Here is a 26637-nt window from a genome sequence, read left to right on the forward strand (position 1 = left end):
TTTCCAGTTTTCCTCCTGCTTTCAAATTGGGAGATTAAGCAATTGTTGCTTCTGCAGAACTACTCTTGATTAGGCAAAGTTGATCATCTGAGAATAGGTCACTGTTAGCCTTTTATGAAATGTAGTTTGAAATGCTTCATTGCCCCTAAATGTACCCAAAGATGAAACTACTTTGTATAGACCGTCGATTAGCGTGTTCTCTTCAGCTTTGTGTTTTCTAAGAAAAGATGCATCATAATAGAAGTAAATTTCTCTGAGTTAGAGATGTATTAGTAATTAAAGCTATACAAATGTTTTTGTCAGGGTTCTTTTTCTGACAAATTGTAATGCAGCTGTCAAACCCTCGCTCTGCATTTTCTGAGAAATGGATAAAATATTGGCTTCTTTAGTCCTTTTTCCTTTGGGTCTGATTGAATAGCAAGAAGTTTTTAAAGAATAGCATAAGGTTGGAGAACACTGTGCAATATAATGAAGCCGAAGAAAAATTTGAAGTCTTTGTTTTTTTTAAAAAATATGTAAAGAGCTTTATACGTCTATTCATCTAAGTAATGGTTACCTCAGGTGGAGTTGATTTCTGATGATATCTTGGTACTTTATGAGGAAAGTGAAATATTTGTATTCTAAAACTTTAACTTATAGGTAGAGTATAAGTGCTTGTGAATTTTGTAATTATATAAAAATATGAAGGAACACACACTTTTCTCCATTGCGTTTTGTATAAAGCATTTGCTGCCACCTGAAAGAATAATCTGTATGTTTAAAGGCAACCTGACATTCTAAGGTTGGTAAACCTTTGGTGCAATTAGTGTTAAATAACAAATATTAACTGCCTTTCAGGCATTAGCCCTTATATTAGTTATTATCCATATGTTACTATAATGGCATTTATCTTTCTTTTGTTCTACCTTATTAATAAAATATATTTTAAAAATCAATATCTCTCTTTCTCTCTTTTTTTTTTTTTTTTTTTTTTTTTGTTACAGCTTCGTCATTGGCCAAATTCTTTCTGATCAAAGCCGGGATACTATAGTGGAAAGCATTCAGAAGAGGTTAATGGAAATTGGAGAAAATGTGCTAAATGGCTGTGTCCCAGTGAGCCAGTTTGAAATTAACAAGGTAAATGTAGCATTTATTGCTGAGCCCAGCTGCTGTCATGTGTTTTTCTCCTCCTTCAGATGGTTGAAGAACCACCTCATCCTTGCAATTGAAATAAATTCTAGCTGGTGATGAAAGCTGCTTAACAACTGTCTCACAGATTGTACATTAGCATACCTCTTCCAGGCACAGGTACTGCCATGTCTCCTGCAAAAGCCTTCTCTTTCATTCCTTACTTTTAATTCTTGGAAATAATGTTTCCAGATGTCGTATGGAATGATATAGTTTATGTATTGGGGTAGAGAATACTACCATTTTTATAGTTCTCCTAAGTGACAGTCATTTGGAGGATAATCCTGTACACTTAGTATATGCTTGTATGTGTATGCGTGTATGTGTCTGACTTCACAGATAGTGATCCTTAACAGTACTATAATCAGAAGGCTTTTGGGGACAAAATTATTTACAATTAAGATGGTGGTAACGCTTTCTATCCTTTCAAAGCACTTGTGCTTTTTGGAAAAAATAAGTTACACTTTATGGACAATCTTAATTGTTGAAAATAGAGAATATTTTTTCTTGCCTAAATTGAAAAACAAAACTTTGGTTTCCAAAATGCAATGTAATAAGATGTTAGGTTACAGATTTCTTTTTTTCCATTTAAAAAGAATACCCTTATATATTCAGAAGCTAATTTTGCAAATACCATTTTACCCATTTGTGATAGATTTCATTGTCAAAGCTCATACCAAAAAATTTTAATGAAAAAGAATCTAATGATGACATTAAATGGAAGTTAGAATGAAAACTCATTCATAAACCCCTATGCTAAAGTAATGCTTGTCATTTTGCATATTTCCTTACTCTTAAAAAAAAGTTTGCATTGTGACAATTATGTTATTTGAAATATATTTTCATTTAACATAAACATTTTTCACATTTCTGCATTACCTTAAAATCATAAAGTTAATCAATGAATTAATCTTTTAGTTCATTGATGCATCTTTATTTAAAATTTTTGTTGATTAATATTTTTCTATTGTGAATAACTGTGTTGAACATCTTTGTTCATTTATCTTTTTGCTTTTGGATGAATTACATTCTTATTTTAGGTTCACTGGAGTAAAAATATTTGATTCAAATATATGAGTATCTGTATAGCTCTTGCCAAATTGCTTTGTAAGAGGGTAATACTGGTTAATAATAACAAAATATGTGTGCCAATTTCACCACTGCTTTGCTTGTGGTGGTGATAATTAAATAAAAGTTTGCTACCATAATGGATAATGAAACTATATTTCACAGTTAGGTTTAATTTGTGTGTCTTTGATTTGTAGAAGGGCTAATATTTTCTGTGCCTATCCTTATGATTTGTATTTATTCTTAGGTAAATTGTTTGTTTCCTGTACCTTGACCATGATGTCTTTTAATGTCACAAAAGAAGAGATTTATTTATATATTACAAAGGGACATGTGCCTTGTCAATAGCTCTTCAATTTAAAGACATATAGTGTGCACATATTGGCATAGAATCATTTGTGCTATCTAGAAAGTGGTTTCCTTTTAGATTTTGTTTTCTTTCTCTAAAATTTGTGCAAGAGTTATGACCTCAGTCTTCTTTGGGTCAATTTTTGCATCAAGTCTACACATTATATCACTGATTCTGTCTACCTTCTAGAATCATAGTTCTCTATTACAAGGGGTTCCAAGGATGAGTTTGGAAGGTTCAGTCTAATGACTACATCATTGGCAAAATAACACTAAGCGCGTGTCTTCTAGGGTAGTGGGCCCACACTGTCATCCTCTCAGATGAATGATGGCAGAATATTACTAGTGTGCAAGAAGAAACCTACAGTTACAGACACACTGGCAATCGCTGTGTTCTGGTGAATAGTCTACATTATTATTACTATTATTTTTAATTTATTATTATTTTAAAATTTTTATTATTGAAATTTCTAAACTTGTACAAAAGCAGAGAGCATAGTATCATGAATACCCATGTATCCAACACTCAATTTCAGTTATTATCAACTTACAGTGATATTTTATTATTACTACTAATAGTAGTTAATCTTTAGTGCAGTGTTTTTCAACCTTTTTTATCTCACAGCATACTTGAACCTATAGTTCCACGGCACACTTAAATTATATTGATCAAATAAAAGAGGAAAAAATGTATATACTTACTGTGCTTTGAACTTCTTTTGAAAATAATTTAATTGATGATCTTTAGAAATTTTCATGGCACACCAAAGATCCTCTCACAGCTGCTGTGGTACACCAGCTGAAAATTACTGATTTAGAGTCTAGTGTGTTAGAGGCTGTGCATACGTTTTTCTGTGGCACAAATGAAACTGACTTACTGTCTTTACATTCTCTATAGCACTTGGCATAGTCATGGGCAAATAATAGTTGCTCATTGAGCCTTGAAAGAATCCGTTTGCTTGTTTAAATCATTCAGCAAACATACAGAACCACTTTCATACACAGGGCAAGGTTCTGGGGTATAAAGTTGAATAAGAAAGGTATGGTTCATATTTATAAGATATTAACAGTTTGTTGAAGATATTTACTCTCTGATATTACATTTTTTATAAAGAAATTTCTGCAGTGTTGATGTAAATATGGTAAGTTCTTATGAAAGATCTACATATATCATAGTTCCGTATCTATTTATAGTAAGCAATTCATATGTCAAAGGTGATGTGTCCTTCTGATAATCTTTAACATTTGTCTGACTACTTGGACTATTTAAAACTTGTGAGGAAATCAGCTTTTACCTTTTATTGCTTTCAAAGGAGACCAGCATGGAAGAATCCATGTGGATAGGCTTGGGAGGATGGGATGGAGTTTTTTGCTTTTCATTTTTGTTTTATTAGGTGATACTGGTCGGCTTGAAACTGGCAGGTTAGATTAGGGTAGAGGCATGCATGAAGTAGTGGGATTTACCTTTATAGAAATTTTAGCTCTTGTTGCCAAAAGCAACTGAAAAACAGCATGTGTGATTTTGCTGAACTACAGCAATCTTAGCTTAAATATATTTTATAAAGTAACACAAAATACTTCACAGCTGATTTTTATAGCCCTGGCTAACTTGAGCCTAAACCACCAGGAAGCATTTTTTTTTTTAAATGAAGCCTTCTAAAACTAGCTTGTAAAATCCCCAAATAGCCTCAATCTAATAATTTGAAAGTATGTCAGCTGAAATTCAGAATTTCTTAACATTGCACTGAAGAAACTGAAGAATAGTCAATTGAAGAAGATAATGATTTTCTTAAGTAGAGTTATATTGATTAAGATTAAGATTTCTGTACAGTATTGCCTGTCCAAGTCAATTAAGACTTCACATAATTCAGGTTCTAGGAGATTCAAATACTTGGAGAATTTTCTAGGGTCTTTCCTATACTGAGTATAGGAAATGAACATTTCTTTTCAAGAAAAATAACTATACAGTCCAAAACAAAGAAAAATTAACCAGAAGAGTGGCAGCATTTTATAATTTCGCAAATCTCTTTAACGTCTAGCTTAGTAGAGCACATCTGGATTCTCATACGTCTTCATTCAGTCTGTTGTGATATGTGGTTTTGGTTGAAGTATGAGAAGAAAACCCAGTTTCACAAAAATATAATAGTTGGAAAAAGAAGAAGTAAATATTTTAGTAATTTTTCTGGTAGTTGTATGTATTCTTTGATCTTATACCAAAACTCTAAAGATTGTGTTTTCTTAAATGTTATCTGTAATATGAAATCAGAAATCATATCAGTGAACTTTTTAATACTTTCTTATGTTAAGATCCATTGGTCTGTACTATACTTTGAATGAATGTTTTGCCCATGTGTGACATTTTGAATTGGTCATTTGTTAAATGTTGGTTCCCTGAATTATGCGGATCTTCCAAAATCGACATATTTCATTGTACACTATAAAAAATCACATTTAAAAATATTCCTTCTTAAATCAGAAAAGACTTTAAGTATTGGGCAGCTGTCAGACTCACAGAGGTAGAAACAGGTTTTCTAAAATTCTAATTAAAAAAAAATCTAGGCTTGGTGCCTGTGGGTCAAGCGGCTAAGGCGCAAGCCCACGTACACCTGAGCTGGTGGGTTCGAATCCAGCCTGGGCCCGCCAAACAACAATGATGGCTGCAACCAAAAAATAGCTGGGCGTTATGGCAGGCGCCTGTGGTTCCAGCTACTTGGGAGGTAGAGGCAGGAGAATCGCTTGAGCCCAGGAGTTGGAGGTTGCTGTGAGCTGTGATGCCACGACACTCTACCCAGGGCAACAGCTTGAGGCTCTGTCTCAAAAAAAAAAAAAAATCTAATTTGCACTTGAAAGCTTGAATTTTATCATTGATATATACTTTCAAGTTTTTTCCTTGAAGTGGCAGCCTCACTTGGATTTGTTTGCGTGTTTGTTTTGAGGAATTGTCTGCCAGATATGTGAGTCAGAATGACAGTAGTTTGCCCATCATTCTTCGAAGTAAAAGTTGCAGTCTGTGAAACAGGCAGCTAGTTTAGCTTGCAACTCAGTTGCACAAATGCTTCTCCTGAAGCAACTTGTTGTTCAGATGTGCCTTGTATGTACTTTCTGTTATATCACACAAAATCGTAGGCTTGTACTCAAGAATTAAGAGCTTAAAATTTTTTTAAATTTTACTGTTTCACCAAGGACATTCATAAGTGAAGGTTTTTTTCCCTTGAACTGTGCATGGTGGTGAAGAGTACAGTGACTATTAGTATAGTTTCGTGTTGCTACCTTGATTCATATTTATAAGGCAATTTTACCTGCCATTGCTGTTCATCATCAGTATGGATAGTATTGTTATGAAGATAGTTTTGGTCTCAAGAATCTCCTGAAAAGGATGTCAAGAACCCTAGAACTCTGCAGACCACATTTTGAGAACAGGTGAGCTTGGTAGGTAGCACATTGGTCCAGATCCTTGTGTTTTGAAACCCACCCCTTCCAGAACTAGGTATCCCTCCCTCTCCATTTGTGCATATTGAGTTCCAGTCTAATAGACTATTTATTCTCACCCTTTGCCTTTAACATTAATTTGCTTGTTTCTTTGCCTGGAACATTCTTGCCCCATTACCTTTTCTTTCTTTTTTTTTTTTTTTTTTTTTGTAGAGACAGAGTCTCACTTTACCGCCCTCGGGTAGAGTGCCGTGGCGTCACACGGCTCACAGCAACCTCTAACTCTTGGGCTTATGCGATTCTCTTGCCTCAGTCTCCCGAGCAGCTGGGACTACAGGCGCCTGCCACAATGCCCGGCTATTTTTTTGTTACAATTTGGCCGGGGCTGGGTTTGAACCCGCCACCCTCGGCATATGGGGCCGGCGCCCATTACCTTTTCTTAAAATCTTGTTTTTCCTTCAAGTGCCAGCTTAACCTTTTTCTTCCATGATTTCTGCTCCTATACAAAAATTATCTTTACCTCTCTAAACTCTCCATAACACTGTGTTCACATCTCACGGCAGATGTTGTTTATTTTAGAGTTTTTTGGGGGGGAGGTGGTATGGGGTGAGCAGTTCTTCTACTTATAGCAGATGACTTAATACCAGTATGTAACTCTTTTGTTCATCCATCGTACTTTATTGTGCTTGAACATATTATTATTATGCAAATTATTGCAGTGGGTGAGGCTGGACCTGGTGGCTCACACTTGTAGTCTTCAAATTAGTGCAGAATGGGTTAAATAATTCAGCAAATATTTGGCTGCTACTGTACACCAACCATCATTTGGGACACCAGTGAGCAAAGTTGACATTGTTCCTTCTCTCATGGGGCTTACTGTCTGTCACAAAGTCATTCGGCCTCTGTAGAGCTTAAGTAGATTCAGTGAGTTCTATTGCCTTTGGGTTTTAAGGCTGGAGGAGTCTTTGAGAAACAGATCACTAAGTCGGAGTAGCTGTTATTCATCAGTCCTAATTAACCAGTTAATTCAGTGAGAGAATTGCAAATGTTAGGAGAAACTCTAAGCAGGTGTCCTCAAACTGTGGCCCGTGGGCCACATGAAGCGGTGTGAATTGTATATGTTCCCATTTTGTTTTTTACTTCAAAATGAGATATGTGCAGTGTGCATAGGAATTTGTTCATAGTTTTTTTTTTTTTTTAAAACTATAGTCCGGCCCTCCAACGGTCTGAGGGACAGTGAATTGGCTCCCTGTTTAAAAAGTTTGAGGATGCCTGCTCTAAGGCCTGCATAGGACACTGAATTTGTAGTCTTAATTTTTTTTAATATCCAAGTATTATGTGACACAGCCCATACATTTATGTTTCCTTTTTGTCTTAAGGTTGCATCTGGTTATGTTATTTACTAAACAAAGGAGAGAGAAGCATTGAAGATGGGATGTTTAAAGATTCTGTGGCAGTATTTTCTACATACAACTTCTGTCATTTTTGTGCTTATGTGGCTAGTTTGATTATGGCATTGATGTACTTATTGTGTATCTCTGTGAGAAGAGTTTTTTAAATCAGATCATGTACTTTTTTTATTTCAAAGTATTAAGGGAATACAGATGTTTTTGTTAGATGGATACCTTGTATAATGCTTAAGTTGGGGCTTTTAGTGTGCTCATCACCAGAATAGTGTTCATTGTACCCGATAGGTAAGTTTTTACCCCTCCCCCTTTCTTACACTCCCCTCTTCTTGGTTTCCAATGACCTTTACATCTCTTTGTACCCTCGTTTAGCTTCCGGTTATTAGAGTGTACATATGTTTATTTTTTCATTCCTAAGATACTTCACTTAGGATAATGGTTTCCGGTTGCATCCAAGTTGCTGCAAAAGGCATTATTTCATTCCTTTTTATGGCTAAGGAGTACTCCAAGGTATATATGTAGTACACACTGTATTTTCTTTATTCAATCATGAATTGATGGGCATTTAGGTTGATTTCACATCCTTGCAGTTGAGTTGTGAATTGTGCTGAGATTAACATTTTCCTTTGAGTAGATGGAAAGGATCCCAGATGTGGGATCGCTAGATCAAATGGTACATACTTTTATTTCTTTGAGGAATCTCTGTACTGGTTTCTATAGACGTCACACTTCTTTACAGTCCCACCAACAGTGTATAAACATTCCTTTCTCTCTGCATCCACCTATTGGTTTCTCGCTGCCAGCACCTATTGTTTTTTGACTTTTTAATAATAGCATTTTGACAGGGGTAAGGTGGCATCTCATTGTGGTTTTAATTTGCATTTTCCTAATGATTAGTGATGTTGAACAATTTTTCATAAGTTTGTTGGCCATTTGTCTATCTGCTTTTGAAAAACCTCAGGTTTCACCCACTTATTTTTTTTTCTTTTGAAGACAGAGGCTTGCTTTGTCACCCTCAGTAGAGTGCTGTGGCATCAGAGCTCACAGCATCCTCAAACTCTTGGGCTCAAGCAATTCTCTTGCCTCAGCCTCTTAAGTAGCTGGGGCTAAAGGTGCCTGCCACAACACCCAGCTATTTTTAGAGATGAGGTCTTGCTCTGGCTCAGGCTGGTCTTGAACTCCTGAACTCAGGCAATCCACCTGCTTCAACCTCCCAGAGTGCGAGGATTACAGGTGTGAGCCACCATGTCTAGCTTCACCCACTTCTTGATGGGGTCATCTGGGTTTTTTTCTTGCTGATTGATTTGAGTTCTTTGTCAATTCTGGATATTTGCCTTTATCAGATGTATAGTTTGAGAATATTTTCCCCCATTCTGTAGGTTGTCTGTTTACTGTTTTGATTATTTCCTTTGCTGTGCAGAAGCTTTTGAATTTAATAAAATCTTATTTATTTTGTTTTGCTGTATTTGCCTTTAGGGCAGTGGTTCTCAACCTTCCTAATGCCAAGACCCTTTAATACAGTTCCTGTGGGTCACGACCCACAGGTTGAGAACCGCTGCTTTAGGGGCCTTTGTTGTAAATTCTTTGCCTAGTCCTATGTCTAGAAGAGTTTTTCCTGTGTTTTATTTTAGAATTTTTATGATTTCATGCCTTAGATTTAAGTCTTTTATTTATCTTAAATTACTTTTTGTGTATGGCAAGAGATAGGGTCTTATTTCATTATTCTACATATGGCTATCCAGGTTTCCAGCACCATTTTTTAATTTAAATCATAGCTGTGTACATTAATGTAATTATGGGGTACAATGTGCTGGTTTTATATACAATTTGAAATACTTGCATGGAACTGGTTAACATAGCCTTTACCGCATTTTCTTAGTTATTGTGTTAAGACATTTATATTCTATACTTAGTAGATTTAACATGTACCCTTGTAAAATGCACCATAGGTGTGGTCTGACCCATTATCCTCCTTCCACCCATCCTCCCACCTCCCCTCCCCCTCCTCTTTCTCTTTCATTTTGGGCTGTAGTTGCGTTATAGCTTTCATATGGAAGTGTGGGTGTTTATAAATTGATTTCATAGTAGGGCTGAGTACATTGATATTTTTCTTCCATTCTTGAGATACTTTACTAAGAAGAATATGTTCCAGCTCCATCCATGTAAACCTAAGAGAGGTAAAGTCTCCATCTTTTTTAAGGCTGCATAATATTCCATGGTGTACGTATACCACAATTTATTAATCCATTCATGGGTCGATGGGCACTTGGGCTTCTTCCATGACTTAGCAATTATGAATTAGGCTGCAATAAACATTCTGGTGCAAATATCATTGTTATAAAGTGATTTTTGGTCTTCTGGATGTATACCTAGTAGAGGAATTGCAGGATTGAATGGCAGGTCTATTTTTAGATACCTAAGTGATCTACAAACATCTTTCCAAAAGGAATGTATTAGTTTGCATTCCCACAAGCAGTACAGAAGTGTTCCCTTTTCTCTACATCCACACCAACATCTCTGGTTTTGGGATTTCATGATGTGGGCTAATCTTGCTGGAGTTAGATGATATCTCAAAGTTGTTTTGATTTGCATTTCTCTGGTGATTAAGGATGATAAGCATTTTTTAGCCAAGACATTACTCAGAAATAAAAACAAATCAGGAGGAATCATGTTACCGGACCTCAGACTGTACTATAAATTGATAGTGATCAAAATAGCATGGTATTGGCCCAAAAAGAGAGGTAGATGTATGGAACAGAATAGAGAACCAAGAGATGAACCCAGCTACCTACCATCATTTGATCTTCAATAAGCCAATCAAAAACATTCAGTGGGGGGAAAAGATTCCCTATTTAACAAATGGTGCTGGGTGAACTGGCTAGTGACCTGTAGAAGACTGAAACTGGACCCACACCTTTCACCATTACCTAAGATAGACTCTCACTGGATAAAAGATTTAAACTTGGGTGGTGCCTGTGGCTCAAAGGAGTAGGGCGCTGGCCCCATATACCAGAGGTGGCGAATTCAAACCCGGCCCTAGCCAAAAACTGCAAAAAAAAAAAAAAAAAAAACCAAAAAAGATTTAAGACAGGAAACTATAAAAATACTAGAAGAAAGTGTAGGGAAAACACTTGAAGAAATCGGCCTAGGAGAATATTTTATGAGGAAGACCTCCTGAGCAATTGAAGCAATACCAAAAATACATTACTGGAATCTGATCAAACTAAAAAGCTTCTGCACAGCCACGAACACAGTAAGTAAAGCAAGCAGACAGCCCTCAGAATGGGAGAAGATATTTGCAGGTTATGTCTCCGACAAAGGTTTAATAACCAGAATCCACAGAGAACTCAAACATATAAGCAAGAAAAGAACAAGTGATCCCATCTCAGGCTGAGCAAGGGACTTGAAGAGAAACTTCTCTGAAGAAGACAGGTGCACAGCCTACAGACACATCCAACACCATTTGTTGACAAGATATTCCTTTCCCCAGTGTTATGTTGTTGTCTGCTTTGTCTAAGATCAGTTGGTTGTAGGAAAATGGTTTTGTTTCTGGGTTCTTTGTTCTGTTCCATTGGTTTATGTCTTTACTTCTATACCAGTATTAGTCAGGTAATATGTTACCTCTAGATTTGTTCTTTTTGCTTAAAATTGCTTTGGCTCTTTTTCAGTTCCAAATGAAGCATAGCATTATGTTTTTTAGATCTGCGAAGTATGATTTTGGTGTTTGAATCTGTAAATCACTTTGGGCAGTATGGACATTTTGACAATATTGATTCTACCAATCCATGAGCATGGGATGTTTCTCCTTTTGTTTGTGTCATCTATGATTTCTTTTATCAGTGTTTTATAGTTCTATTTGGTGAGATCTTTCACCTCCTGGGTTAAGTATCTTCCTAGGCACTTTATTTTCTTTGAAGCTGTCATAAATACTACTGAGTCTTTGATTTGACTCTCAGTTTGATTCTTATTAGAATATAGAAATGCTACTGATTTGTGTGCATTGATTAGAAGGATTTCACTTTAAGGTTTAGAACTTTTTTCCCTTCCCTTTTTTCTTTTAGGCATTGACCAAGGATCCCCAAGATTACCCTGATAAAAAAAGCCTACCTCATGTACATGTTGCCCTCTGGATAAATTCTCAAGGAGGCAGAAAGATGAAAGCTGGAGATACTGTGTCCTATGTCATTTGTCAGGTAAAGTATCATAATTCATAAGACTCCAAAACGTTTTCAGAACCCAAAGTAAAATCCAGATTGCCATTGTGTCTTATTTAGTAGACCTACAAATAATTGATGCTGTAAAGAGATGGTTTAGTCTGGTTCGTTTTATAGGATTTAAAAAACATTAATATGGCTGGGTGTTGTAGTCCCAGCTACTTGGGATGCTGAGGAAAGAAGATCACTTGAGCCTAAGAGTTTGAAGTTGCTGTGAGCTGTGATGCCACAGTACCCTACCAAGGGTGACAAAGTGAGACCCTGTCTCAAAAAAATATAAAAAATTCAAAAACTATTGGTGGAAGTATAGCATATTTCATTAGGATTTTCGTAGAATATTTAAGACCTGTGTTTTGGTTCACTGAAATTAGTGACACGAGTTTATAACAGTAGCTGCTGTTTTAACCCTAAATTAACTTTAATGAAAATGTGTGTAAGCTTAGTCATATATTCAACAATAGTCCTTTATCGTTCCTTTCTCAATAGTCTCCATTATGAATATCAGTGGAATAATAAGAGAATTAATACATTTTCCTAGTGTATGTCCAAATCATTATTTGAAATGCATGATTATATGGAGAAATTTGAAAGGTCTTAAAAACATACCTTATGAAGAAAACATACAGCTCAACCATTTTCTTTTCCTTTTTTTATTTTTTGAGCAGAGATTGCCCACCTTTTTGCCTTTTCCCTGTTTCATAAGGCACCTCTGAGAAACCTCTAGAGACCTTCTAGAACACAGTTCTAAACTACTATTTTGAGAATAGCATGCTTCTAACAGGTAGGGATGGGGAGAGAGGGTAAGACAAAAGAGCAGGCTTTTTTCTTTGAAAGCACTCAACTCCAAGGTGGCGCCCATAGCGCAGTGGATAGGGCACTGGCCACATACACCCAGGCTGGTGGATTTGAATCCAGCCTGGGCAAGCCAGACAACAACGACATCTGCAACAAAAAAATAGCTGGGCGTTGTGGCAGACGCCTGTAGTCCCAGCCCCTCAGGAGGCTGAGGCAAGAGAATCTCTTAACCCCAGGAGTTTGAGGTTGCTGTGAGCTGTGATGCTTCAGCACTCTACCAAGGGCAACATAGTGAGTCCCTGTCTCAAAAAAAAAGAAAGAAAGAAAGCACTTAACTCCATTTGGAATAAAGGAGAGCTCTTATCCTTTTCCCTACAAAAAGAAGTCAGGGTCATAAGACTGTCCAAATTCTTTACAATTATGGAGCTATATCCTGGGTGAAGGACTCAACTACAACTTGGACATTACCTAACAAATGCAAACAATGTAACCTAACCCTTATATTAATCTGAAATAAAACAATATTCTGGAAGTATAGATTATTTACTACAAGGCCTAATTGATCTGAATAAGATTATTTATAAAAAATTATTGAGTTTTCCGGGAGTTGTGGCGGGCACCTATTGTCGATGCTGCGGCAAGAGAATCGCCTTGAGCCCAAGAGCTTGAGGTTGCTGTGAGCTGTGATGCCCCATCACTCTACTCAGGGTGACAGTGAGACTCTGTCTCAAAAAAAAAAAAATTGTTGAGTATTATCCTAATCTTTATTGCATTGTGTTATTATTATAGTAAAAAATTTTTCATATAAACCTTAAAATTATTGCAATATGATTGATCTTTGTCAAACTATAATCAATGTGTTCTAAGTCATAGAGTCTTTTAAAAATTGAAAAGTAGTCCGCTAATATCTGCTATATACTGTAGATGATGTACATAACAGATGATTTAAGTACATGGACAGGAATCAGCACTTGACTCTGTCTCCCTCCTAGGGTTACTCTTGATTAAGAACTGTTACAGAAAGCCAATTCCTGCAGGAAAATATTTCCATAAATGTCTGACTCGCTCAAGTCCTTAATGTGCTTTGCATATTGCCTCTGACAAGTCTCATCTCAAAAAAACAATTTTCATATTATGCAAATAAAGATTTTGGTAAATAGGCTAGTTTTTTTCCACTTATATCTTCACATACATGGAAAGCTTTTAGATTATTAGTGACAAGAGCAGATAGCAGCATACAACTTTAAAAAATTATATAGGTTCAATGAAATAGCATCTAATAATGAAATGGAGCCACAATTATGTTTCGGCTAAACCTGTAATGGAGATGTGGTATCTTATAAAATAGGATCTGGCTTGGCGCCTATAGCTCAAGCGACTAAGGCGCTAGCCACATACACCAGAGCTTGCAGGTTCGTATCCAGTGCGGGCCTCCCAAACAACAATGACAACTACAACCAAAAAATAGCCGGGTGTTGTGCCAGGCGCCTGTAGTCCCAACTACTTAGGAGGCTGAGGCAAGAAAATCGCTTAAGCCCAGGAGTTGGAGGTTGCTGTGAGCTGTGATGCCATGGCACTCTACCCAGGGTCACAGCTTAAGGCTCTGTCTCAAAATAAATAAATAAAATAGTATCAATGTATTTAAAAGCCAATCTTCTGTTCCTTGATGTCTAAATATTAGCTGCCTAAATCTTAAGATCTTTTTTTCTGATGTCTTTGTGAGATATAAATCCTCAAATGCCAATGCTAGTGTAGTACAGTATACCCAATTTGATATCTTTGTAGCATTATTCCCATCCACTCATATATGACCTTAATTTATTAGCTTTTTAAAAAGTACAGTTTATATTTCCTTTTGTTAATGTATTCTCCCTAGTATATACCAGGAAAGGCTATAGTACTTCAATTTGCTTTTGTCCCCTAGCAGTGGGATGTGGCCCCTTTTGGCTTGTTTGCTGGCCAAAGCTGCCTGACTTTTCTGCTTTTAAGCACGCAGATTATTTTTTCTGTGTTTTATAACGCAACTGTATTTTTGGAATATGCTTTTGAAAATATTATGATGACACATGTTTTAAGAGGACTGTTCGCTGCCCTAAGCAATGATGTCCTCCAAAAATAGCCCATCTCCTAAGAAGATTTTGTTTTGTTTAAAATGTACATTGAGAATATATTACCTTACTGATAACTTATTGAAACTACAAATTCAGATGAGTTCAGAGAGTAATGTTTTTGGTACCTGATTTATATTGTAGTTTGTATTCTGGTTAAACCTACCTGAATTATTTGTTCAATTCCTAAATCAAGTTTCATTTTTCGCTAAGTTTTAAATCTTTAACTATTTAACTTTCATTAGACATAATTTCCATAAGGCATGCCTTTAACATAATTGTTTTAAGGAGTCCACTTGTCACCATTTTAAACTTTTTTTTCCCATTAGTTTTCTACTAATGATAATGACATAGATGTGAATAAATTGACTATACCTGGTTGTCTCTTTGAAGTATGTACTTTGTGAAGTTTTTGAATTGCTACATGGCTGCTTGAAAAAGATGAACATTTCTTCCTAATCTGTTCTTAAAGGTGTATGCCACGTGTTCTTGCATATACCATGGGGTCTTGCTCAGTTTCAAGAATTAGGTCTTTGAAGGATATATCTTAGGTTATAGACTAAATACATCTTAGGTCAACACAACATAGCAAAACCTGTTATCCATTTCTTTTGAACTTAGCCATGTTTAAGCTTGAATTTTTAAAATATCGTAAGAAATATGGTTGGGTCACTATTAAAACGAATCTTTTATGTAGATATTGAAAATAAAAACATTTTAAACAAAGTATACTCAAAATTTTCAACTGCTTTTTAAAAAAAATGCCTTACTATGAAAACTTCTAATTTTATATTGGAAAGTAAGTCAGATTCCTTTTAAAAAATATTTTTCCTCTATAAATTTGATTTTAATTCACCATTAAAAATTATTAAACTCAGCATTGCTATAATCTGAAGGATAGACCAATTTTTCAAAACACTATAAAATGATCACAGAGTTTATAGTATTTGTTAAAAGGCAGTCTTAATACAGCTGTGGCACATGACAATACTGGCTAAGGTTTTTTTTTGACACAATTTTTGTCGTTGGCTATCACCTTATTCTCAACTAACAAAGCTTCTGAAAGAGCAACAGTTAAATAGATTAATTCTGCTTAATTCTTTTTATTGTGCCGTGAACTCCTGAAAAATAATAGTAAGCAGATCCCTTAAAGTGAATTTTGCCTCTTTTTTAGGTGTTTCATTGTATGTATTTTAAAACAGGTAGAACCTGATAAATAGGTCCGGTTTGTTTTCATCAGGAGCCTAACCAGAGAAATAGGCCTCTGCCTCTGCCTTCTGGTCTCTGGTACAAACAGCGGTGTGGAAGGTTGCTTCTGCTTTGGGCTGGGTGCTGAGCTGAGAAGGGACTGATTGTAGCAGGAATGAAAGAATAGGATTCACATTATAATCAGTTCTGCCAGGCAGCTGAGCACTGTGAATAGTTATAATTTACTAGTCTGAATATTAAATTCTGTTGTTTCAGACAAGAGAAAGAGTGGAATGAGTTGTTGGTTGTTGATCCAGTAAACTGATGACTTTCTGATTCACAGATGATGGTGACATCATCCATAGGGCTGTATGTGGGCCAATTATATAGAATTTCACAACTTTAATTTTTATAGAGTAAAAGAGGAAGCCCTTGCAAAGAGGCACTCTGATCTACCTCCTTTTCACTGAGGGGGAGCCAGATAAATGGCGCAAAATGACATGCCCTTCATTCTAGTGGTCAGATATTTGGCTTTAGAGTCCTGCCATTCTACCAGGACACAACATTACTTTTACTCCTATTTATTATATTTTACATGTAAACTACAACTCTATGGGTTTCATTCCCCCATCTTTTCCCCTTGTTCATTTGCTTCTCAGTGGTATCATTACATATAGCTCTGATAGAAAATGTTACCCCCGGAGTCTTTAAGATGATAGTGTGAGGGCGCCTGTAGTCCCAGCTACTCAGAGGCTGAGGCAAGGGAATCGCCTAAGCCCAGGAATTGGAGGTTGCTGTGAGCTGTGTGATGCTATGGCACTCTACCGTGGGCGATAAAGTGAGAATCGGTCTCTACAAAAAAAAAAAAAAAAAAGATGATAGTGTGAGACTAGAATTCTTGCCTGAAGTGATCACATTAACATAATAAAAAGACCATACATGGTTTTAAAAATATCACTCCTTCAAAAGCCTTTCTGACTAGATTGTTACCAACTCTTCTCACTGTGTTTTTGTAATACGGCAGGTGAAATTATTTAATCTAGTCAGTGCTATCTTGTTGGTTTCATGCTTTGACAAAATCAGTAGAACACAATACATTCTGGGTTCACGTTCTTGGACAGCCCATGAGATTGAGATTAAGAAGCTTTTGAGATCAGTACTTTCTCCTCAATCTTCTTAACTCAAAATGTTCCACAGTAGGTCAAAAAAACTTCTTGGTGTTTGGTAGGACTACATGAAATTGAAACTGTTGTCCCCCTGTTTGACCAAGCTAGTGTATGTGATTGAGCTCGTTATAGCTTTACCTGTGTCTTCTTTTTAACATGTATCTTTTTACCATCTCTTCTTTTAGGATGGGTCAAACCTCACTGCAAATCAGAGGGCCTATGCACCTGAGCAGCTGCAGAAACAGGATGGTTTAACCATAGACACCCAGTACTACCTGGCACAGCAGATCCACCCGGTCGTGGCTCGGATCTGTGAGCCAATAGATGGAATTGATTCTGTCCTCATTGCAACCTGGTTAGGTAAGTGTCACAAACTCACATAGACCCTTACATAGTAATAGTAGTATGTGTAATCCTCCTTTGACTCTTGGGATCCTTGTTTATGGGCACAGTATTGTGTCTGGCCCCTCTTTCTTTATAGTTAGGCATTTGTTTTTTTAGCTATGTAGTTACTGTCTTCCCTTGTAGAGTGTGAGCTCCACATATTTGCTCCCTCTGTCACCACATGCTTGTTTCACAGTTGGCACTCACTGAGTGCTGAGGCAAGAGAGGCAAGGCAAAAGAAAAGGTGAGAGGAAGATTTTAGGTGCCGTTATAGTCACTAAAGTTACATTTTAATAGCTTTAATTAATGAACTTCCATTAAGAAGGAGATCGATGATGCCTTGCTTATTGTTTCATCTCATCTCTGTCTCTTGGTGTATTTTCATTTAAAAGGAGAAAACAGCTTTTTAACATAGAATTTTAATTTTTAATATTCAATTCCCTGTATCCTACTCTTGCTTTATTTTAAATTGTTCTAGGAATTGACATATTCTGTTATCCTCTAGGAATTGATATATTCCTACGTTCTCATCATCCCAGGCAAACCCTAGACCTTATTATTTCTTTGATGTCCGCTGCATCACCAGATTTATCACCATTTCTATGTCATCATTATTATTGTCACCCTTTACTTAGAAATGTATTTTTAACTGACATATATAAAAGTGTTACATTGCTTTTAAGGTATCTGCTCACTATTCTATGGTAAGCAAAGATGAATGCTTTGAGAATATTGCCCAATAAGTCCTAAGATGACACCTCATTGTCTATAAGTCAAGTCCAAATACCACTGATATCTCACAGACTCTGACTTTAGCAATTAACTTTCTAGCTTTAACCTGTATATCTAACCTAATTTTTTATTTATTCCACTAAGTATCTCCTAAATGACATTACTCATTCTGTTCCTGCCTCATAAAAAAATCTCCCCCTCCTTTCACTAAAATGTCTGCCTTTAGCCATGGGCTTTGACATCACAGGGACCTACCAGGGTTCAAATTCTGGTTCTTTTGTTCACAACCCTCTAAACCTTGGTTCCTTGAGTCATAGAATACAGTTGAGCTCTGAGAGAGAAGTAAGTTGAGGCATGTGAGATGCTCAGCATAGGGCCTGGGCCAGAGGGAGTGCCTAGTGAGTGGTGTTAGTAGCCACCTCCTACCCTCCTTTTAGGCTTCAGTAGAAATATGTTCATACTCCTCCAGTCTGTAGGAATTGTACATAGTGCTCAATATGAATTTGTAGACTGAGATTGGATTTTCCATGGATCAATTATCAAGTCACACATTTTCCATCCTTCCCCTGTTGAGCATGTTTTTGCGCTCCTCCCTGCCACCCCCTCCATTGCCGCTACCCCATCAGTGTCTACTCTGGAAGTGGAAACTCATTTTTGACATTTGCCTAAGCAAAACATAATTAGGAAGATAAAAATTCTGCTACAAAAATAATCATATAATGTATTCTCCAAGTTGAGTTGTGTTTGATGATGTTTATAAATGCTCAGCTGGGAGGAGGGGACTAGAAATGCAACATATTTTTTATCTTCATTTTTTTTCTCTCCTATACATTGAGTGCTTACTCTATTGGTTACTGTGATAAGTACTTTTCATGTGTTATGTCATTCAGTTCTTGCAGCATCCTTATGAAAGTATATTGTATTAGTTCCATTTTACAGAGAAAGAAGCCAAGATTTAGAGTGGTAACTAACTTAATCTTGTCATGTAGGTAGTAAATGTCCAGCTGTGATTAGACTGTAACCCAACTTTGTGATTCCAAAGGTTATGCTTCTAATCACTGTACTAAACTTTATTGCCTCTTCTTATCTCTGAGAGGCTGTGAGAGATGTTTTCCACCAGGAGTGGAATGGTACGGATGTACAAGCAGAAGGAGCTTCATCTTCTTATTCCCTTTACTCTCTTTCCCACTGTGCACCCCACGTCCCCACTGAAACTCTCTGGGTAAAACCACAGGGTTTTTTTTTTTTTTTTAAGGCAGATCTTCCAGTTTTTACATTTGTGTTGTCAAGAACCTGGCTTAAAGGCAAATATTAACCTTTTCTTCTTTGATTTTGAATTTTCAAGTGGCCCAGCACCAAGAGTGGGTAGATGGAACAAGCTCTGTCTCATGAATGACATTTAAGAGAAGGAAGTACAGAGCCCTATATATTATAGCAAGAGAGGTGGACAGTAAAGGATTATGGAGCCTGCCTGGGTGGACAGACCTGATGCCTACCCATACAGGTCAAAACCAGTCATATTGAGCGGGGACCAGACTGGTTTTGTTGGTTTCAGAAGTCATTTCGTATAATTTTTGTTTATAACATTTTTATTTACTTAAAGATATTTTATCCTAACTTCAGCTGCCTTATGGTCATAGGCTGCATTATGAATTCAGTTTTCACAAATCATTTTCAAAGCCATCAGTAGGCAAGTGGGGCCCATCTTCAGAGGTTTCATGTTATATCTGATTACGGATTGATCTCAGTCTATAAAGAGAACCCTCCAGACTTGTGTATGGTCCTACCACATACCCCTCTCTTCTACCCCATAACCTGAAAATTTTCTGGGTGCAGCTGTGGCTGTGGACACTATTGTGGGCAGCCCCTTCTTGGTGCCATGTAGTCAGTTCAGGCTGATAAAAAGACATGTATCCTTAGCCTTGGAGGAGCTGCTGCTGCTTTCCATTTTGAAGCTGCTTTTTCTTATTTTTCTCTTCTGCCACTTGACAGCAATTTTATACCGAAATGTATGAAGTTGTCATCATTGGGTAATCCCCTATCTCCCCCACTCATCCTCTTCTCCCTCCCTACCTCCTGCCAGCACCAGCAGTATGTACATATCCATCTACATTAGTAACAAATCTTTTAGTCCTTTATCTCTGCCCCTTTCCACAGAGGAGGTTCGGCATTAATAAAGAACAGGCTCAAAAGTGCCCGTCACAGTGAAGATCTGTAGAAAACACTGAGACTCTCCAGGCAGATCTCTGTAGGCATCTGCCTCTTGCTCTATTCAGGAGCTGATTTTTTATCTGTACCCTTTATTCTTCCACCTGAAGTGAAAAATTAGGGCTGCTATTTGCTAGGGGCTTCAAGGTCCCTGTTATCGGTTCTCCTGTTGCCTGTGGTCTTAGAGAGGAGGAGGGAGGAGATGGGGGAAGTGGTGGCAAAGTCAGGGGAGTAGTGGGGGGGTACATGGTTTCTAAGAGGTACAAGTTATAGGCATAAAAGTACTGTAATTTGTTTTTAAAATTCTAAATCTGTTTTCTTTATATAAAAAACTGCTGTTAGTAAACTGACACTGTTAAATAAGTTGAAGGGTATGAATGTGTACATAAAATACAAGCCTAATCACAGACATAAAATAATTCTCTTGGCTTTAATGCAGTTTTTATCTTTGATTAATGAAATATATTATAGTTTTGAAACTTTAGTGAAGTTTGATACTTTGTCCTTTTAGTTCAAAGAAATAAGGAATAATGGCATAATTTCATTTAGGAAAATTATTAAGTTCATGATTTTTTAATTTTAAGACTTTTGTGGAGAGCAATTGTATTTTCAACTACCATTTTCTTTTTCTATTGCTTTTATACTACTTTCCTTGAAATGAAAGGCAAGCATCAAATGTTAGTTTTATCCTGTGGCTTCCTATTTTGGAAATTGTCTATTTCTCCCCATCAAGATCCCCCCTGAAGTCTGTCTGGTGGCATGTTGCATGGCTGGGTGTTCCATGTGGGAAGGCCATTTTAGTGAAGAGGAGAGAGGATAGTCTATTAAAAGAGTGAATGAATAAGTCTGCTGAATTGAAAGAGAATAATTTGTTCTCTCTAATAACTAATGGTCCTCATTATCCCACAGTAAAATGTGTATCATTTCCCTGAAACCCATGGCAAGATTAAGATTATTGCTGTTGGGCTTAAATAAAGCAAAATTTTACTCTTTTCCATCTGTGAATAGGAAAAAGTATAGTATTACTCTTCTTATACAATAGCCCTATGGGAAACATGACCACTAAAACTTGGAATTGTTAGCTTTTATTCTCTAGATTGTAAGTTTTTTTTTTCTCTCATGTTCTAATGAAAGCTCTCTATATTCTGTGGATGAAATATTCACAGTATGCTCAAAAATCTAAACATTCTTCTGTACCTAGCAAACCATGCCAGTGATGAGAATAGTCTAAAGTTCATTCTTGAATTTCATCTAATAAATTTGTATTTTATGCATAGTATTATTTAGTGTTATATATATCTTTTCTCCTATGAGCAGTGATTTGTACAGTAGCTATAAAGTACCTTTCTTCATGGTCAGCAATAAAATTTCAGGCATTTGACTATCAGCAGTTTTCTCATTGGTCCTAAGAAATTATTGATGTTTGAAGAATGTGAGAATTTAGAATTTAACCTCTGAAAATAGTGCATAAGACAAGATGGAACACACTTAACCCCATGTGTTCCTGAGGTTAAAGTGGAAAGTAAAAATTTCTCTTTTTAAAAAAATGGCCCACACCATTCATTTTAGAGAAGGTAGTTTTTGTCAGCAGACAGGGTTCAATGATATCTTCTAAAAAAATAAGTGCAACAGTAGGTCAGGCAGTATTTGGGGGTGCTTTTGATGGTCCAGGGAGATATAAGAAAGATGACAAAAGGTAGAAAGTAAAGTACAAGCAGGTGGTAATAAAATGATAACACTAGACTCATGCCTGTAATCCTAGCACTCTGGGAAGCTGAGGTGGGTGGATTGCCTGAGCTCAGGAGTTTGAGACCAGCCTGAACAAGAGTGAGACTCTGTTTCTAAAAATAACCGGGTATTGAGGCAGGCACCTGTTGTCCATGTTACTTGGGAGGCTGAGGCAGAGGATCTCTTGAGCCAAGAGTTTGAGGTCGCTGTGGACTATGATACCACAGCACTCTACCCAGGGGAACAGAGTGAGACTCTGTCTCAAAAAAACCCAAAATAATACCACCAACAAGTGCCTCAGCTATTACTTTGTTAATAAAGAATTTGCCTTTTTATGATTAAGCTCTTCTAAGACTGTACATACAAGATCATTTCCAAACTCTAAATATTTTCTACAAAATAGTTAAGAGTAAAATTTAATAACATCACACCAAATATATGGTAGGATATTAAGGGAAGTCTTTATCAGTAGTAAGAACTGCCTCTTAGGGCGGCGCCTGTGGCTCAGTGAGTAGGGCGCCGGCCCCATATACCGAGGGTGGCGGGTTCAAACCCAGCCCCCGCCAAACTGCAACAACAAAAAAATAGCCGGGCGTTGTGGCGGGCGCCTGTAGTCCCAGCTACTTGGGAGGCTGAGGCAGGAGAATCGCCTAAGCCCAGGAGTTGGAGGTTGCTGTGAGCTGTGTGACGCCACGGCACTCTACCAAGGGCAATAAAGTGAAACTCTGTCTCTACAAAAAAAAGAACTGCTTCTTACAGAATGGAGTTTCATCCCAAGCGCATCACCCAGGGGCTCAGGCTCCCATTCCAGTCTCCTTTAGTATTCATTGAGCAAATTTATGTTGGAGATCTGCTGTGCCCAGCATTCTTACAGGTACTCTGAAGGATGTGAAGTTAAGTCAACTGTGGATCCTTTTACTCAAGTTATAGCCCAGTTGTTTAGTTGATTTTGCTGTTTTGGGGAAGTCTAGTGGACAGCACAGCGTATGTCCTAAAAAGGTAAAATAAAGGGGGCAGCGCCTGTGGCTCAAAGAAGTAGGGCGCCAGCCCCATATCCCGGAGGTGACGGGTTCAAACCCAGCCCCGGCCAAAAACTGCAAAAAAAAAAAAAAAAAAGTAAAGGGTTATCAGAGTTCAGAAGAAGAAGAAACTATTCTTAGCTGGGACTATCACAGAAGAGTTTATAAAAGTTGGGGCATTTTGAGGCATCGTGGGAATGGACTGTGAAGAGGCCAGTGTGTGGAGTTGGGAGGGGTTGCCTACCTCAACTGCTCACCAGTTCTTCTGCCTATGGTGAACGGTAGGGGCCAGGATCTCCTCATGGGTAACTCATGCTATTTCAGCTACCTCAGCCATGCCTGCAGCACTTTGGAGAATTTACAGAGACCCTCTTTAAGGATACCAGTTGCACAGCCTACATCTCAGTCCCTATGAGGTGAGCACATGATGGTTTGCTTCTGTGTCACTAGCCCACAACAGAGGATCAATGGTGATGCCATTCACCTAACATAAGCAGTGAGACCTCTGAAAACTTTGAACTAAATCAGAGTATGTTTAGAATATTTGCTTTGGAGCTTTTATACGAATTATGTAATAACTCTGGCTTTGTAACACTTGGGATTTCTAAAGTAAAATGAAGATTTATCAACTTTATTTAAACTAGATGAACTTTTTAAAATATAAATTAAAAGTACTTAATTAAAATGACACTTATCAAGATTGTGTATACTGGGTGTGGTAATTTATGCCTCTAGTTCCAGCAACTGCTGAGCCAAGAGGATCATTTGAGGCCAGGAGTTCAAGACCAGCTTACAGACCCCAAGAATGGGACCCCATCTCTACAGAAATATTAGCTAGGCATGGTGGTACATGCCTGTTGTCCCAGCTACTTGGGACACTTGAGGCAGGAAGATGCTTGAGCCTAGAAATTTGAGATTGCAGTGAGCTATTATATAAATACCACTATATCCAGCCTGGGTGACAGAGACTCTGTCTAAAAAAAATGGTAATACTGTTATTTTACTATTCAAAATAAGACAATTTTTTATAAGATCGGAAGAAAAATGGTTAAGCAATTACTAATTCACTTTTTAAAAAATGGGTAGTTGGAGACCTTAATTCTTGCCTTCTGCCCCCCCACATCTGGGCTTTGTTGTAAAAGAAGGAATCTTTGGTCTGTTATTTCATTTGTGTTACTTTCCTTTTTTTTTTTTTTTAAGCACAATGTTATCATCTTTTCTCAGGTTTAAAAATAGGAAAGAAGACTCAAGTTTTTTCCTGCACAAAAGTATACATCCCAATAAGTTAAAGTTCGTATTCATGGCTGTCAGTAAAGGGTATTAAAAAACAGTTGAGTGAGGTCATAAGAATGCTGCCCATGAGGATTTTTTTTTTGTTAGAATTTTGGGAGTTATCTTCTGAAAGATAATACAAATCTTAGATGTTCATTTAACCCAAAGAGTTGGCTATTATTTCTTTTAAAATACTCAAAATTTCCATTTATATTATGGACGGGCTTATTGTTGATATTAAAGACAGTTTCAATTCTCTGCTACTTGTATAATCGATTTATCTTTCTATTGGATCTATGATATTTTAAAAACTTTTTATTTTGGGAAAATTTAAATGTATACAGTAGTAGAATCGTAAGGTAAACCTTTATGTACTGAACACCCACCATTACCATTCAGCAATTATAGCCAACTTTACTTCTCTTTCGCACCTCCCTCCTCCATTATTATTATTTATTATTTTTTTTTTTTGTAGAGACAGAGTCTCACTGTACCGCCCTCGGGTAGAGTGCCGTGGCGTCACACGGCTCACAGCAATCTCTAACTCTTGGGCTTACACGATTCTCCTGCCTCAGCCTCCCGAGCAGCTGGGACTACAGGCGCCCGCCACAACGCCCAGCTATTTTTTTGTTGCAGTTTGGCCGGGGCCGGGTTTGAACCCGCCACCCTTGGCATATGGGGCCGGCACCCCACTCACTGAGCCACAGGTGCCACCCCTGCAGTTTGGTTTTTAAAAGTATAATTTATATAATTTAAAATGCTAAAATCTAGAGTATCATAAAATCAGTTTATCAAGGCACAGACACAGAACATTCCTTCCAATCAATACCCTCTTCACAAAAGGAAGTGCTCATCTGATTTCTCTTACCATAGGTAAGTTTTGCCTATTCTAGAATTTCATTTATATGGTTTCCTATAATAATATACTTTTTGTGCACAACTTCTTTCCCTAAGCACAATATTTTTTTCCTAAGCACAATATTTTTGAGATTCATCTAGTTGCATGTATCAGTATTCATTCTTTTTTATTACTGAGTAGTATTCCATGGTAGATTATAACAATTTGCCAATTCTTCTGTTGATCTGGATTGTTTCCATTTTGTGGATATCATGAGTAAAGCTGCTGTAGACATTCTTGTAGATAAAGCATTCACCCTTCACAATTTATTAAATATTTTTTCTTTAATCATACTAAATTTCCAGTTTGTATATTGCCTTCTAAGAAGTTTAGATATATAAAATCCAGGATTCATGCAAAAGGTAAATGATTTGCTTCCTAAAAGAAATTTTTACAAACAAATTTCACACAATAGGATTCCACTAATAAATGATTCATATTACAAACAACTGCTTAGGAATACCACTTAATCCTTCTACTCATTTAGAGTTTCATTTATGTGGATTTTCCCTCTTCCCTGCTTGCATGAACATATGTAATTGGCTTTACTGTAGTTATTTGTAGTTGCACTAATAGAGACTTTCTCTTTTGGAGGAAGGAAAATATTTGATCAAATCCATTAGACTCTTAAATAACTGCGTGCCTTGAGTTATGAACAGTATAAATACTCATTGGGAATGGGGGCAGATGACTGTTCTAAAAACAGGTATAATTTACAATAGTTAAAAAGTGTAATGGTAGAAAAAAAAGTATGTACAAAATGTCACATTGGGAGTGTGTGTAATAAGAGTGTGGTGATTGTAAGTAAAAAAGTACTGCTAAACTCATCCACCCCAATGCCTGTGATGTTACTTTCTATAAATACTTCTCGAAACATGAGAGTTTTGATCCTGTTGCCAAAATAATGTGAGATCCTAGAAATTTTCTAATTATAAATGACAGTATTTAAATTTCATTCCACTGCCTCTTCTGCCCCCCCCCCCCCAGCACAAGTGACTCGATCACTACAAGTCACAGGATTGAATTAAAACATACATCATCTCTGCTTATTGTAGGGGAAGCTGCGGCTGCTCTTCTGGATAACTGGTTTGTTTTTTTATTCCCAAGCTGCTCCTTCCTTTATTCTGTGTCTAAACAAATAATTCAAGTCACCTGCCAAAAGCTAGCCTAGTAGAAATGGAAGCTGCTTTTCTTAAATGGGGCATAAAGTTTGTTTCTTTTTCTTTTTTGCAGTTTTTTGGCTGGGGCTGGGTTTGAGCCCACCACCTCCGGCATATGGGGCAGGTACCCTACTCTGTTGAGCCACAGGTGCTGTCCTATAAAGTTTGTTTCTTTAAGCCAGAAAGCTCTCTGTAGAAGAGATAAAGAATTTGGAATTTGCTTCTGTATCCCTTACTCAAAGACTAGTATGGTTACTCACTGAGCTGAGCAGTTTAATATTGTATGATGTATAAGCATGTAGGGAAAGTGTGATGATAAAGATTTTTCTTTAGTGTCACTTCTGACA

The 26637-nt window shown here is 37.0% G+C and overlaps 1 protein-coding gene across 4 annotated transcripts in view; it reads left to right on the forward strand.

The window, feature by feature from the left end:
- Positions 1-26637, forward strand: part of POLA1 (DNA polymerase alpha 1, catalytic subunit) — a 313249-nt gene that overhangs the window by 127100 nt on the left and 159512 nt on the right. For all 4 annotated transcript variants that reach the window (XM_053580580.1, XM_053580579.1, XM_053580582.1 and 1 more), the window contains 3 exons: positions 984-1116; positions 11480-11611; positions 17075-17249. In XM_053580580.1, coding sequence (XP_053436555.1) covers positions 984-1116; positions 11480-11611; positions 17075-17249 — 440 coding nt within the window. The remainder of the gene's footprint in view (positions 1-983; positions 1117-11479; positions 11612-17074; positions 17250-26637) is intronic.

The sequence above is a fragment of the Nycticebus coucang genome, chromosome X, assembly GCF_027406575.1.
Source record: "Nycticebus coucang isolate mNycCou1 chromosome X, mNycCou1.pri, whole genome shotgun sequence".
NCBI classification, from domain to species: Eukaryota; Metazoa; Chordata; class Mammalia; order Primates; family Lorisidae; genus Nycticebus; species Nycticebus coucang.